The sequence below is a fragment of the Ptychodera flava genome, chromosome 5 (genome assembly GCF_041260155.1).
Source record: "Ptychodera flava strain L36383 chromosome 5, AS_Pfla_20210202, whole genome shotgun sequence".
NCBI lineage: Eukaryota > Metazoa > Hemichordata > Enteropneusta > Ptychoderidae > Ptychodera > Ptychodera flava.
In genome coordinates this window covers 27,072,474-27,089,614 of record NC_091932.1, presented here as the reverse complement: position 1 = coordinate 27,089,614, position 17,141 = coordinate 27,072,474, and the positions used below count along the sequence as shown (strand labels likewise).

The 17,141-nt window shown below is 37.1% G+C and overlaps 1 protein-coding gene across 3 annotated transcripts in view; it reads left to right on the top strand.

The window, feature by feature from the left end:
- The first annotated feature begins 1,383 nt into the window (after positions 1-1,383).
- Positions 1,384-17,141, top strand: part of LOC139133416 (cytochrome P450 1A5-like) — a 52,607-nt gene continuing 36,849 nt past the window's right edge. For 2 of the 3 annotated variants that reach the window (XM_070700002.1, XM_070700004.1), the window contains exons 1-3: positions 3,525-3,652; positions 15,080-15,266; positions 16,195-16,368. In XM_070700002.1, coding sequence (XP_070556103.1) covers positions 3,539-3,652; positions 15,080-15,266; positions 16,195-16,368 — 475 coding nt within the window. In that variant the 5' untranslated portion in view covers positions 3,525-3,538. Of the gene's footprint in view, positions 1,464-3,524; positions 3,653-15,079; positions 15,267-16,194; positions 16,369-17,141 lie in introns of those variants that run through there. The other variant, XM_070700003.1, reaches the window with a different exon arrangement.

The following is a 17,141-nucleotide window of genomic DNA, read 5'->3' as shown; positions in this document are numbered from 1 at the left end:
AGAATGTTGATCTCATCAAACGATCATTGTCGATCAAATCAAAAAAATGTCATTCTTCGTCTTTACAAGCAACTTGTGAGACCACAGCTCGAATATGCAGTACAAGCTTTGTCACCATGGCTACAAAAGGACATAAAAATCTTAGCACGGCAAATAATACCCAAACTCCAACACTACAATTATCAAAATAGACTTAAACAGCTTGGTTTAATGAAGAATTCGCGGCGACATGATTCAACGCTAGAATTAGTTATCAAAGGCCATGACCACTGTAACCTTTCACTTGAGTTAGGAGCCAACTCGAGAACTTGAAGACACTGTCCCAAACTTCATAAACTATTCGTTCGACTTAACACAAGAAAGTACTTTTTTCAGCAAGAGTTGTGGACACCTGGAATAAATTACCAGCCGATGTCATTAATGCAGAAAGTGTGACCTCCTTCAAGAGCAGCTACGACCGCCTACTACAAGTTTGAACTTTCACAGAGGGATTCTAATATACTTTCCCATACCCAAACTGAACAAAAAAGTACATAAAGGCCTTTCCTTTACAGGACTGATCACTGGTTTATTTTTTGCTTCAAGTTAAAACCAATTAACCAAATTTTTGGCAAATCTAAAAGACCAATTAACTAGGATAGGCCTCAACACTTTCCGTCTGCAATACTCTCTGAGTCGTGGTGCCCAAGTCCAATCGGCCGACTGAATCTCTCTCTGTTCAAGTCCCGATTGCTCGCAATGACCATGCCTTCAAGTTGCCGTGCAAAGGTTTCCTGTATTTTAACTTCGATTATCCATTTTTTATCGTGCCGACAAAGCCACAAGAGGCAAAGCCACAACAGATAGCGAGAACGTGAGGCCCCGGCATGAGGCTGAGAGTATCGATAGGTGTAAATATGTAGAGAGTACTGTTTTACGTCACCGCATGGTTCATTAGTGAAATCCGACTGCCATAAAGGAGTGTTTCGAGCGCCACGACTTATTTTTGCGACAAAATAGCGCCACCAACGGCGAAATTTTGAAAGGAAAGTTTGTGTTTTTTTTCCGAAAAATCTCCAAAAACCTAGGCGTGCGCGGACGCAAAACAAAGAATTTACTTACTTTGGCCGGTAAACAATGTTTCTCGCTTCCTCTGTGATACAAAAAAAAACACACACACACACAAAAAAAACAAAAACAAAAAAACCCACAAAAGAAACACACACACAAAAAAAACAAAGACTTGAATTCCAAATCTATATAGTCATTGAAATTGACTGACTTACAATCAGATTGATAATTTTTCATTATCTGCTTTGTTCATTCCAACAATTAATTGTGAATACTTGTGTGCCCCAAAAGGTGTAATGGCTATGACACCCTTATATAAGCAGAAAAATGCAAAGTAGTTTTATGTCAAAACTAAAGAGATCAACGGGTCAGGATCATTAAACCACATTTGAGAAGGCAAGCACAGACGGAAGGTGAGCCGATTATCAGCAATTCATTGCTAGAATTTTCCCACTCTTTGCCTTTTATTTTCCTTGAAGGTTCACTCAAGATAATCATGTTAGCAGAAGCAAAGTAGTCGCCAAAATTGGGCGAACAAAGCTTTTAAAGTGGCATTATGGTCCTGTCACACCTTGACGATTTAGCCAGCGTATACCGAAGTGTCAAAATCTCTCTAAAACGCTGGCTTACGCTGAACTAACGGTATATTTATTAATTTTGGGCGAATACACAGCGTATTCATAACGATTTTGACGTATACATAACATATTAGTAAGTAATAACTTCTCAATAACATATAGAAACTGTCACACGGACGGCGAATCTCTGGACGAAGGTTTTCTTGAAATCCGCCGCATCTTGCACGTTGTCTTTATCTCACAGAAAGTGACCACAAACAGTGGAAGTACGACTGCTGTCAATGATTAAACCGTCGTTTTCCAGTCGAAAATATACACTGTCGACCATTTCCTTAGCATATTTGGCATCGCTTATGATCAGGAAGCAAGACTTTGGCAAAACGTCCGAGATATAAGGGAAGATTCGCCGCCCATGCGACCATTTCTGTTCACAGCAGACTTGCAGTGCAAAATTTCCGCGTTTTCTATTGGAAGGATTTGTAGCCTTACGGGCTGGTGATCTGCCAACAACGTAGGCTGCCATGCCACCAACGGAGACGAGTTTTAGGCCAAAAAAAGGAAATGTTTCTGGTCAGGTCTTTCTTTAAAAAATGGTGCGGCGACGCGAATTTTTTTATTTTTTTTTACCCTACTGGAATTTTTGAGGGGATTTTAAAAATTTGGGGGGATTTTAAACATTTAATGACATCTTATATATAAGTTTTAATGTTGCAGTGTTGTCACTTGTGATATACATACTACAAGCCATAAATCACTTGCTTACATAATACAGCTGCTGGCTGCAAAGACCATCCTCTATAAGAGTTTTTCAAAAGTCAACAAATTTGAGTATCACTGTTGTGAATGTATAGGGCTTCCAAGAGTGGCGGACAGCTCATTAATATTCATAAGCATTAATATCCCTAAAAATTGTAGCATATTCCCTCATACTTAAATATTCTGTATGTTTGTTTGCACATATTCTGTAAGTCTGCTTTCATAGGGATTAACATCAAAAGTAACAACAGCCAGCCATTCCCGCTGTACCTTCAAGGGATTTTTTCATTTTTCACTGAACTGTCTGCACTACACAAATAAAGAAAAAAATCTATTGCAGTTATAAAAGAATGTTTTGTAGCTTCTGAAAAAAATAATGTGCTTGTTTGTCACGTTTTTACTTAGCGTATATCATCCCTCACTACTGTAAGTTTGGATCAAGATTGCCCTTTGCAAACCAGTGAGCTGTATTTTTCTAGTGACCTAGCTGGTCTTGTTGTTTTGTGCGCAGATTCAGTAGAGCTAAAACGAATCCCTAGATGGCCAGATCCCGTATTTTGCGGAGTCGAGTTTTTCTCAATGTCAGATTTGCTCCAGTTGCTTTTTTCAGTCATTTTAGAATGAGGAAAATAACAAACAGAAAGGTTGCTGTTTCCGACAGTTAATTTTAGGGTTTATTTGCCCAGAAAAATGAGTCAGTGACTGTTCACTGAATTCAAAAACCGGGCCCATTGACACCACAGCTTCCTTCAATGCGCTATGCTTGTGCAGTCTGCACTGAACACGTTTCTGTGACAGTAAAGTCCAATTTTTCGTGTCAATTTTGCTATCAGAATTATTTTCAGACATTCATATGATGCACAAAAACTTCAGTCTCCTTTTCTCAATCGTACCAGAGATGATGTGACACAATAACCTTATCGGGCCAGGGCAATGAACTTTTGTGAACGTAACTCTCAACTGGCTGATATAGGCTTTCATATGCAAAATCAGCATACGGAAATTTACGCGTAGTATACTTTCAACAGCATTTTATTGAAGCAGTTCTAAAAGTATCAAAATAGAACTAAAATTAGTCCCTTCCATGTAAATGTTCTTGCTACATTATACAATGCCAGTTGCCACACTATTAACAGGTGCCGATAACGGGTCAAATGCATCGAAGTGTGACAACCATGATAGCAGCCATGCCAGCCAGCTCAGTGCAGTGCGCAATGGGTCGCCTCTTCTACGTGCAATTGGCGGCGCGCAGCCTAGATGAAACACTGGTCAGTTTTATAATTTTATCGATATAGTCACATATGTACTGTTCATGCAGTCACTGATCATGCACCCCAAAGAATTTTCTCTTTCTCTTCAGCCGTTTTGGTTTGGTGTCATAGCAATCAGTACGTAGTTTGCCGCGGCCGCCGGCCACAAAACCGGAAAAAAGGGTGACGCGTTGTTGTTCAGGTCACGCGCGCGCTGACCAGAAACATTTCTTTTTTGGGGGGGGGGGGGGGGGGCTTAGCCTGCCGACAACGGTGCGCGTAAACCTCATGCTTATGGAAATTTGCTTTTTATTTTACAATTATCATTTACACATGCCCCCCGCCAATTGTAATTGATAGTTTTTTTACCGTCTGCTGACAGGACTTGGTTGCTTTATTATGTAATAATAGTCGCGCCAGCGGCTTACTGACTACGCATGCGCTTATTTATAATATACTATGCGAGTAACCGGAAGTGTACCCTTCTTTCTTGGGCGCCGCCATGTTTTTTTGAGTGCTCGTAAATAAACAAATTCGAAACGTACTCTCTATTATTTTATAACATGCCATTAATAAAATATGTCTTTTCTATTAGCGAGTAATTATTATTATCCACCCTGTCGCTTATACAAAATTTCTTATCACGCCTAAAAATTAAAAGAAGAGAGAAAACTGTCGTGCATATGAACGAGAACATTCGCAAAGAATGCTGGGATTGAATCTTAGAAAGGCGCCCTCTGTGTCAATAACTATATGCAAAATTTACCCATTTTTAGAAGTAACGCTGGTTTTCAGCTTACAATATCCGAAGTTTGGCGTTACAGTTATTATTGCAAAGAAAATGATGGCACAATACGTCCCTTGTTAAACACAATAGATAGTCATCATGGTAAAAATTGCAAATTTATGTCAAACTTTTTTACACATAACACAAAATCTATACCTACTGACATCGTGTACGTGAACTGTCATCAGAGGGTAAACCGGTCATACTTGTACAAACGTATATAGAAAGTAACAATTAATTCTATTATATCCTTTATGATTACTAATCATGAATCCATACAAATAACATTTTTAATCTCAAGGCGCGACACCAAGGGCTGAGCCCTATATAATATTAATTTTTCGTTATAGTTAGGCCCGTTTTCTAAAGTCGACAATCTCAGGACAACCGTGAAATAGGAAAACATTTAATGAAAAGCTTGAAGAATGATAGCTCAGCCGTGGAGTTAGGAAAAGAGCATCTTTTTGCGAACTTGTATATAAAAACAAAGACGGTTTTACTCCCGATGGAGTGAGTAGACTGTAACATACATAACGTAGACTGTAACTGTAACATTTCGTGTGTCTCCGCTGACGGAAAAGGAAATGACAAAATATGAGATTGCCAGCCTTGCAGAAAAGGAGAATAGCTTTGCTTATTGTTTTTCGACCTAAATTGTGAAAAAATAATTATGGTTGTGTAGATGTCTCTTTTTGCATGCCACCGATGTCGCGACGTCGGCAGGCTACGTTGTTGGGAGGGTAACACTGCATAAAATGACAATGGAACTTTGTCTGTGACGTCATCTTATACGCACGCGCAGATGTAAAATTTTCTACATTGCATTGTTTGCAGCCCACGTTGTTGGCAGAACAACCTCGCCGTACTTCGGCGTATACCAACCAGCGTGCTTTAAACGTGCAAAACAATAACGTATTCGACATACGCCAACGTATTTGCCAAATTTTTCATACGTTGTCACACGCTTGCTAAATCGTCAAGGTGTGACAGGTCCATAAGGCTTATTTGCGCGCCATTTGGGCAGTGTCTGAGACTGCCCTCGCAGTAGAATGTCATTTTTGTGCAAATTTAGTTTCAGTCGTTTCTATGGATATAAGTTTTTATGACGAAAAACATCAAAATTTTAAGCGAAATGTGCAATCCCAGTGCCAATTTATTGTAACTTCATCGTTTTGAATTTTAGCGCTCGTTGTAGGCGCAGTCGCTACAAACACAGGGTACGCATATGCGTTGCGGGTACGTCTTGTCTTGTCTTATCGAAAATTCCCCATGTCAGTCGAGGCACCTCAAAAAGAGTTTCAGAGTGTCAAGTACAGACTTCACTATGCTAAAACTAAATAAAAACAGGACAAACATTTACACACAACATAGAAGTAAAAAAGCTGTCATGCAGCTGAGGTCAGTCCCTCCGTCTTCACGTTGGATTGGTCGCCAAGTTAGAATGTTCGTTAAAGAGCAGTAGTCTCTTGTGGTGCAGACTATATAACGACAATCGGGTGAGTCGCCCGAAGGCTGGAATGGCAGTCAATATATGGCCGCCTTTATGAACGAAGACACGTTGAGTTTATCAGCACTCCGGCTAGTCTATTATCTTAGCACCTGGCTGCAGCAAGAATTACATTGCATTTGATACAAGTAGAGTTTTGTCAGTAAATGAGATACTTTCGTCGCACATCATCAAGAGCAGAGCAAGTCGCTACAAAGTAAAGCCTGTCTTAAGATCCTTGTTGAGATAAGGTACATGTGGCTTTAACAGTGTATTGATTGAAATCTCTCCTATCTGCTTGTAAAGTGTAAGTACCAGTAAGAACACGAAGGCAGACTCTTAGACGTCCAATATCGATCCCTGACGCTGTTTGAAATATATGCTACTGATGGATCTGGTTTTAGTATAGAGAGTATATCTCCTTGTAAATATATAAGACTTGGATAATATTTCGTTCTTGAAGTAAGGTCTTCATTCCAATAGTTAACAGTGGCCTCCTTCAGTGTTTTCTTCCATACATTTTTGGTCGTTGGCAGTTCTATGAGATCATAGATATATGGCACTGAGCAGATGGCAAGTAGACTTCTTGCTTGAGTAAACTAGCTTTACTTCTTTTGGGATTTCAATGGTACCTGTCTGTAGAGAAATTCGAACTCGATAGAATCCTTGTTGTGATAGATGTTATACAGGATTGTTAGAATCTTCAAATGGAATTTTGCAGTCACAGGGAGTGTACTCACTAGCAAATATGGAACAGGGTCCGGGACTCTTGTTGGTAAAGATAACAGTTCTTACATAGTCTTCCTGTAAAGTGCCTCCAATTTATTAACATCAGTTGAATTTAGAATTAAGAACTCAAGACCATGTAACAGAACAGGAACAACAAAGATGTCCAGCATATGACTTGTTGCTGTCGGTGTTAAACCACTTTTTCCATGCATTCTAGATCCAATAAATGAGTGGAGGGTACGCCCGGCTTTTCTAATATTTTCATCAATGGTTAGTTTGTCCGAAATAAGTCTGTTGTCTCTGATAATCCCAAGATGTTTAGCTTGTTTGGGTGAGGAATAACGAAGTCAGATACTTTCTTATCATAAGCGAGAATTGCACTCTTTTCGGGTTGGATTTGGTATCTATCATTTTGACTATAGAATTCGTTGATGAATAGCATTGTTTGTAGCTGGTCTTCGCTATTGGCAATAAGACTAACATCGGTTGGACCAGAACAGTTAATTCGTCCTATTTTGGTGCCCAGGTTGTTGTTTTTAGTAAATCCAAAAGGTCATCGATGTATAGTTTAAAGAGATCCATTGTTACTTCATGACCGGCATTACGTAACTCGATAAATTTGCATATATGCAGAAGACTCAACACGGCTGCCTCTGGTCACCCTTTGGGTACCAAAGCCTAAGTTACGCACTCATTGAAAACCTTTTTGGAACACTGATATGCATCTATAGACCAATGACTAAACAAATTTTTAAAGATTAATAACAACATCGGAATGACAAAATTCTACAAACTTTGAACACTACTCCGTTCAAATTTACATTTTTTGGAGAATTCTATTTTATAAACAAAAACAAAAACAAAATATTTGAAAACGACGCCTGATATTTCTTGGTACACGTGTCATTGTTGGTTGTCTTAGGGTGATTGATTTCATGACAAAGTCTAGAAATTCCGGGATTTGGTTTGTTGTTCTCGAACTGCCACTTCTAATAGAGCGCTCGATAAAGATTGTTCCTTCTTTTGGGGGTTTGTGTATTTTCGGTAGGAGATACTATCATAGTGTAAGTGTTATTCCAGTTATGGGAGTTGGGAAACTGTAGGTCTCCTCGTCCATAATTTTCTTGTTGCACATTTTTTCAATGATTTCATGTACCATTTTCACCATTCGATTAATGTCGCCAAGTAGTTAGTTTGCATTTTGCGGCTGTCGATTACTTTCTTTACTGTAATCTGTCATATTTGCAATTGCTATGCCTCTTCCTTTATGGAAGTGCTTAATTGTCATTTGTTTGTTTTGGATAGACTGTTCAGAGCAGTCTTTTCTGCTAGAGTTATGTTGTTTCTGATGTGGGTTTCAAATTGGTTTCCGGTATCGATATTAGCTGCTCCGCGATAGTTTTACAATTTCGGATTTTCCCTTGTTAGTAGTGTCCAGCATGGACTTATCTCTGAACAGATATCTGATTGATTGTTAGGTTGTTTGGTTATCATGATATTGCACAATCTTATCATGCGAATAAAATTTGTTGATATCTCGGCGAGAATTTTTGTGTAAAGGCACTTCGAAGTGGGAATAAATGTCAAGCTTAATTCTTTAACTTCAACAATAGTTAAGGTTTGAATTGCAAGGTGTTTGATGAATCTGAGAATATTTCTCGGTTCTTGTTTTTGTTTAACCTTCCATTTGTTTCTATGTGCTTCCTGGCGTCTTTACATTTTTGGTTTCAAAACAACAAAACGTGACAAAAACAAATGTGCAAAGACACTTTTCATAAAATTTACGGGAGCTGCAAAAAAAGTAAGGTACGCTATCTACCATGGGCAAAGTTTTCTATTCGTTCATGAAACCCGCAGGCTGACCAAACAGCTTCCTTCAATGCCAGCAAATCCTCCAAAAAGAGAACTACTGTTGCACAAAACTATGTGACTTTGGTTGCCACGACGAAAAAATTGTACAAGGGGATTTTGGTCGTGGCCATGAAATAGCACACTCTCATTCACTCATCAATTATTAACCAATTAACAAATTATTACTGTCTGTCACACCGCGACATAAAAGACAGATAATCCAACAATTGAAAAAGGCTTATCTTATAAAGAAAGTAAAGAAACCAAAATTACAAACATATATAATCCTTTTTTCGAGGACCAAGGTCACATAATCATGGTCAAAGCACTATCGATTCACCGGTTTCTTGTCATGTTTCCCGTTATCACGAAGTCACATCTATCAAACCGATGTGTTAAGTTGCCTTCATTTTCACTATATCGATTCAATTTTGCAGATAGAGGCTATTGTTAAATAACTAATAATTTTATAATTATTTGTTACTTGTTTTGTGCGCATTGGTTAAGATTTGTAACACTTATCTGTTATTTTGAGTTCATGGATCATCAATACAAACTGTCCATTACATCATTTTGTCGCGTAAATGGGTTATTGCACTGAGCATAGTTAATTTCAAAATCGGCAAATTTGTAATTTGGGGTTGCCATTCTGGTTTGATGACTCCATCACAGTTATTTTGCACGAGATATATATATGTTTTGCCTGTTATTTGTTGTGTTCATTTCAGTTAAGGCAACAAATATTGAAAACAGGCTTAATTAACAGTATTTTAACACTATGACACAACATAACAGCATTCGACCATTGTCGACCATTGTGGCTTTATAACGTTATCATAACAATATATTTGAGTCTATTTCATCCTTTTTGTGATTTTCGAAGTTTAAATCAGTTTATTCATAAAAAATATTCAAAACTGCCTGAATTTACCGTATTTTTTAACATTTAAAGCAATATAATGGCGGCCATTTTGAATTTAGGACGTCGTCGAACCTTTCCGGTGGCATAAATGTTTGGAGCAATAGATAACTAATTTTCATCTAAATATATATGCGAACCTCGAACCTATAGCGAATTTGATACTTTTGTCATCCATGTAACGTTATTTTTGCAAAGCCATCTGACTAATAATGTCGCAAACAATGCATTGTGTTTGCGAGGAGAAGAAGAAAATGTTCATACTTTGTGATACAAAATTATTAAAATGTCTAAATTGACACCTGCTGTCCCCTTCAAGTGGTAAAATCAGTTTTCCTGACGTTTGAACCTGGAGACAAATGTTGTCAATAACTTTTATAATGAACCTACTACTTTCATGGGCATTCTGCCTGATTGTATCAGTCATTTGTTGCGTCTACATAAACTACTAAGATTTTTAGCATGATTCCCGGAACACTGGAAATCGACGTATTTAACAAAAACATATGCGAGTCGGTAATACTCTGACTTCACGGTACCCTTCAAAACATGCAAGTAACAGTCATTCGATTCCAATATTTTGTATGTTAAAAGCCTAACTCATATTTTTGACATGTTCCTGTACCAAATAAAATATATTTTATACAAAGCATTGCCTTTTGTAATGTGTCTGGGAAAATTTGAATTTGAGATTAGTTTTGACTGTAATTCGCAACATAAAACTTTGGGGTATGGGTAAGTTTTGGTCTCATTTCATGAAAACTATAGAAGATATTGCATATTGCAACATATTAATTTAAGAAGGAGTAAATTAACTTTCTAGTGATACCCGATTTGTCTCGTTATGTTCAAAATAAGCTCAGCAGATGACTTACAAGAAGACAGGTTTAACAAAAACAAATGCGAGTTTACTTCATCAAGGAAAGAATGTTGTACCCCTACCCCTAGCTTTTGCACAACCCATACAGGTACACGCAAATTGAGTCTAGAGAAGTAGTGTATAGTTAAATATCTAATGTTAACACTTGTTTGCCTAATATGTCATGTATATAGGAATAAATAATTCAAGCACAAAAAGCTGTCAAAATTTTGTTTAATAAAAAGTAAATCACATTGTTACATGGTAGTTTGGTTAAAAAATTCAAAATTGTCACAAAATTAATTTTAAAGTCGTCCTATTCTATGTAAACAAAGTAATGTTGCTAAAGTTGGTGTTTGTCAAAAGAGCAGTATCTGAGCTTTCCAAAATTGTAAGGTGTTGTGCTATTTCATGCTTGTTTACTTAATTTAGGGGAGGATATAGTACCCCCTACCCCTACCCATTTTTTCGCCATTTTTGTGGTACATACAAATCAAAAACCAGTGCAGACAGGTAGTGCATCCCAAAATATCCAATGTTAACATCTTTTTTATTAGTTCAGCACATCTCACAAAACAAACATAGGGCCAAAGTCCCTGAAGCTACTATAGACATGGATACAAAATTAAGTATTTCCTGACTCTATGAAATTATCTCACTAAGGTCATCCTAGGGACATGTAAACCAAATATTAAAGCTGTCTGACCAGCGGTTTTGAAAAAAGCGACTCAACAGTTGACAGAGCTCTGCTGTGTTATGTAGAGAATAACCTTTTGTGACACATGTATTGATGAAGAAGGTGGATATATCTTTGATAGCTCATTTCAGGATGACCTGACCAAAATGGAAAAAAAATTCCGTAAAAATACAGACTACAAGTATATTAGTCTGTAATAGCAAATAAACGAGAGTTCATTACATTCTAATTAAAGTAAACAAGACTTGCTTAAATCAAGATTTACGTCATAAAAAAACAGCATATCTGTCAGTTTATAAAGAATCTTGAGCTGGTTATCTTTTAATATCAGTATTTTCATTCTATTAACCAAGCACATTTTAACTTTCAAATTAACATTGTAAGTTCTGTTGAATAAGTTGAGACTTTACGTACTCAGAGAAAGCACACTGAAGAGACAAATGTTTGAAACTTAAGAAGTTCAAGGTCATCAAAAGCATCATAAGGAATCATGTTACACTTTCATTGCACTGTTTACACAGATTGCATAATTGCTATAAATAGCACATGAGGAATCTTACAGCCCAGTTTTACCATAAAAACCCTATCACTTTGACCACTCTTTTAATTGACCACTCTATTTTTTTCCTCAAAAAGTAATCTTATTTTATCCTTACCAAGTCAACCATAAATGGAAATTAGAACTTTCTCTATCTCTATTTATTTGACCACCCTATCATGACAAACTATTATGAACAATTTCTTTAGATAACATAAATGGTGGTTCAGAATATATCAAAGTTGGGATTCAGGAAAGTTGCCTTTACATGTTTTAATCCTCAATTCACTATGAACTGTCAAAAAAAGTTGAACTTTCTGATAATTCCACACTAAATTATTTTGGCTTTGATGATTTCCTAATTAATTCAATTATTTTAAAACATATTAATTATTTTTTTCTGGGTGAATTGATAGGGTTTATATAGTACAAGAATTACATACAATGTAAGTCAAACTTTAACCAAAACGACAAAAAAATTCCTTAAAAATACACATTTGCATATTTCATCACAATTTGAACAAATCTAAGTTGGGTTATCCTTAGGGACCTGTATACCAAATAACAAGCTGTCTGACCTGCGGTTATGAAGAAGAAGATTTTTTACCAAAAACACCTTTTTTGGCATTAATTTGCCTATTTTCAACAATATCAAAAAATAAAAAAAAATGGTTTCTCAAAATCATATTTTTCATCTACACAACAAATATCAAATCAGTAAGTACTGCGGTTCTCAAGATATTTGAGTGGACGGACGCCTCACAAACGGACATACATACATACATACATACATACATACATACATACATACATACATACATACATACATACATACATACATACAGACTGACGACGGACGCCGGACGGATACCCATCCCAATAGCTTCTATAGACTATAGTCTATAGTAGCTAAAAACAATACCCATGTAGTAGGTTTATTGGGAGGGGGGGTGCACGGTGGGCCCCTTCAGCCCACGGATTTTATTCTTTCCTATGCTGCGTAATTTGCTGAATTTAAACACTTGCAGGTCATGGATGGACGGAGTTGCCCACGTCATCGCATTTGTATAAATGATCTTCGCAAATTAAGGTCATTCTGTAGATTAGATCACGGGCACGCGCTGTTGTTATGAATTGCTATTCAGATAATCTATATAACTTCTCTTTCTGTTATTGTGATATCCTATTTCTGGTAAGGCTATTATTGTTTTTAAATCACGATGTAAGCTTTCCGGCGGTGTGTACGTCAACTGTATGTAAATTATTGAACGCCTATACACTATCAATAAAGAACAACGGAATGCCCACGAAGATCAAGATACTGTGCTATAACTTTGTCTAACACTTACGCTTCACTCTGCCTTTTGCGCTTGTATACCAACACAATCAAAGGCAGCGATTGTACAGACACGTGGATCTACACGATCACTCCACATTTTGTGGAGTGACCGCGATATGACCATTATGATGATTGTGAAACATCGAAACACCTTATTATTCGAAGATAACTCAGACTTATTGTTCGACCATTACGTCATGATCAGATTCAGGAAAACGTACAGATCATTATGAACAAAAATTTGTTACAATATCCTTCAGAATACGTGAAAGTGTAGTGTCTTTCACAGAAATGAGTTGGCGCCTGGCAGTCGACGCTCCACACCAAGGTGACCCCACTGCCGAAGCGAAGTGCAACACAGGTCTACAGATCTATGCATGAGATATACAAATTATAAAACACATCTCAACCGATTTATTGTAAGTTTGTACAATGATATCAACCTTTGTCATATATATACACATCAATTTGTTTCACAATACAATTCAATGTGGCTGCGTGGCGGCCATTTTGTTACGATTTTATCATGTCCGGAACCATAACTCAGACATGTATCAACCAATGTTATTTAAAGTTGGTACAAGGACATTGACTTATGTCATACATATGTACCTCGATTTGTTTAACGGTATGATCCAATATGGCGACATGGCTACCATTTTATTACAATTTTTTCATGTCCTTAGCCATAACTTGGGCACGTCTCAGACATATTTCCACCAATTTCATTTAAAGTTGGTACAAGGACATTGACCTACGTCATACATATGCACATCAGTTTGTTTGTTACGACATGTAGTAGTATCATGTCAATCATTGAATTTTCGTATTTAGGCTGATATGTCAAGAAATACTGCATCAGAATTCATGACACTTGGTACAGATGTTAAGGTCGCATTGCTTTAACAGTGAATAAAGGCATTTATCAGTGTCATGGTAATTAATTTGTAATTGCATATGTATAAAGAACTTTCCTAATTAGAGTGATATGTCAACAAATACTCCATCAAATTTGATGAAACTTGGCATAGATGTTGATCTCACTGACACTTAGCAGTATTGTTTAAATTAATTGCTAATTGGGATTTACATGATGGATTTTTGTTTTTTAGGCTGTATGTCCAGAAGAACTGCATCGAACTTTATGAAATATGGTACCGGTGATCTGTCAGTGTTACAATGGGATGTCGAAATGTTTGGCAACATCCTGTCGATTAATTACTAATTGTATTTTTACTATGGTGGCCTATATGGGTTTTATGTTTTCATCGTCATAGAACTCGATTATTTTCGGCCATTTAGCCCCATCTATATCGGATTATTTTTAATCACAGACCTAATTAATGTACAGGACTCTATTCTCTCTTAGGACTTGTAATTAAAGTACCCATTAACAAGTGGGGACTGTGTCATCAACGATGACCTGTTTTATCTTAATACGTTTGACTATGATATGTATTGGTAAAATTATACCATCAACCCTTCATTGCAGCTTTGGTGTCTTTGTCTTATGTTAGCACTGGTTTTGTAACGATTTCTTTTCCTCCTTCGCCATGACACGTATTTGTCCTTTGACAATGTAAAGTGAAGTTTTGTGACTGTGTTGCGTCTATTTTCTGACTAGTTTGATTGACTAATTCGCCAAAGCAAGCAAGGATAGTAATTGCGTCTATTATCTGATGAGTTTGTAATACGAATAGTAAGCAAGGGTACATTACTAATTTGTGGACGCTGTCACCAGACTATCATCGGATTAACTTTGACATAGTCAACAACGAACACACCATGACCAGCAAGGTCTTCTGTTACACCTTGCTGGTGCGTTTGTTGTTTACTTTGTCAAAGTTAATCTGGTGATAATCTGGTGACAGCGGCCACAGGTTAGTGATTTACCCTTGCTTGCTTTGGCGCATTGGCGATCAAACTCTTCATAATAGATGCAGCATGGTGATAAAACGTTTATGCAAGATTGTCAAGGCAGTGCTAAGGTAAGAAAAAAGCATCAAAGGTTGGTAGAATAAAACCTTTATTAGCAATACAACAAAAACGTACCCATCCTTGGGGACGGACATGTAGGCGACCCCTATGTTCTTGCCTTGCAGGCTAGTCGAATACATGGTACCTCTTTTATCAAAATCAATCATTGTGTTGAAACAACCTTTACCTGCGAATTCCACCGACTGGCGCCCCAGTGACGAGGGCAAGCTCAACTGATGCAATTCTTCCGTGCATTTTTACAGAGTATTGCATCAGCTGTTAGAATGGTTTATGCAATAGCAGACACGATCCAGACCTTTCTCAGCAGTCCAATCAATATTTTTATGGTCCTGGTAGCATTCGTACTGATAGCTGCATTGTGGAGTATGCGTAGACCTGCTGGTCTTCCCCCAGGCCCAAGAGGTTTTCCGTTCATTGGAAACATATTCGGTAAGTTTAATCTTATGGTCTTGCACTACAAAATGCAACAGGTGCATGTAATTCATGTAAAGCAGAAGAAAGATAAGAACTTCCATAAAAAAAGTTCCCAGTTGAGTTGTAGAACTACAGAGTTTATGTATTGAAATGAACCTTTTCCTTTCATGTCTTAACTAGCAAAATACTAGACAATCCCTTATGATAAATGAGTTAGTGACTATGCAAAGGCATAGGAGGTCATGAAAACTCTTGCATCGTCAACCAAGGTTTGACAAACGTTCTGTTACTTAAAGTAATTGAACTACATTAGTGAGTGAAGATAGAAAACAAATACGCATATTTTACCGGATACTTGCCAGTTTCCAAACTTTTTTGTGTCATACAATTATTAAACAACCTCCCTGGGTCTTTCATTCTGATTTAATGTTTACAACAGTACTATCCGTCATAGTATTGACTGATGCAGAATATTAATTATATTAGAAAATGTGATGGTCAATCACTGGATTTGATAAATTTTGTCGAGCATGCTTTTGCATAGAGCCGAATTGTGTCCAGTGAGAACTTGGCTTATTCTCAATCCATTGACGGAGAAAAGCACAGAAACTCTGGTGGTAACACTGACATTTACAAATGATTTACCAGTATTGACAGACATTGCAGATATCATAATCTTTCTACTAACAAAAAAGTCGATAGATTACAACAAGCCGTTCCACATCTACGAAGAATGTCATGTTCACCTTCTTAATTACTTTTCACTTAGCTTGTTCTATAAAGGTTTTGGTTAAGTTTTACCGATCATATGTTGTTGTTCAATGCCCTTTTCATACGGACAACCGGTATGGCTTGAAGCTCACCTAACTTGCGTCATCAAAATGAAAAGATGAAAACGCCCGACGGAAAACAGTGTTAAATTTTTTCATTCATTTCATTTCAGATATGAGCGGAAATCCTATGCAGACAATGTCAGACTTCGCTAAGATATACGGCGATATGTTTTCCCTGAAAATCGGATTGCGGAACATCGTTGTGCTGAATAACGTCAAGGTTGTGCGAGAAGCACTCGTGAAAAAGCAGGACGGACTTGATAAACGACCCTGGTTATATAGCAGTAAGCTAAAAAATTGTTCCGAAAAGGGTTAATCTCAATTGATATATAAATAAGCACTATAATTCTTGATTTATAATTTGGCTGCTCGAACTGTATGACATGAAGAGACAGACATAACCGGAAAACATTACGTTATACCGCTGCCCAAAACCTTTAATATAGCACCATTGGGATCGACTTGCCTTATAAGGTACCTTGAAAATCTTCGTCACACTGCAAACCCCTTTTGAAAGTAGTGAGCTGGGAGATACTTAATGGCTAGTGAAGTACATATGATTAGTACGGATTGTACACATGAAAGCATCCTTCCACATGCAGTCCTTTAGCGAGCGGCACCGTGCATGTTGGCTTAAAGGGATATAAGCTGTAACTTGTGGCAAGTTTTTTCAGTATCCTGCTTCTGTATATTAACTACGTGTCTGACCCTTATACGTTTGTCATGCTCAAATTTAGAGTATTTTTTGTCAACACAGCTTGTATGTGTGTAGTGATCATTGTTTATTGTTTACATGTGAATTCTAGTCCGGACTTGAATACAATTTTAAACAACAATAATGTAGATTATACTCATATGGTTTGTGTTGATATTCTAAATTCTTGGCATTATATTGCAGTCTAGGGATTAATGCAGAAAGTGTAGGGAAACTACAAAACAAAAGTTCTTAAAAAATAGCCAAAAGATACAGCTTATGGAGCTTTAAAGTAGATGGAATGTTCTTTATTATTGCCCAAACATCCCATATTATATTGGTGCCATACCTTTGACTTTATAG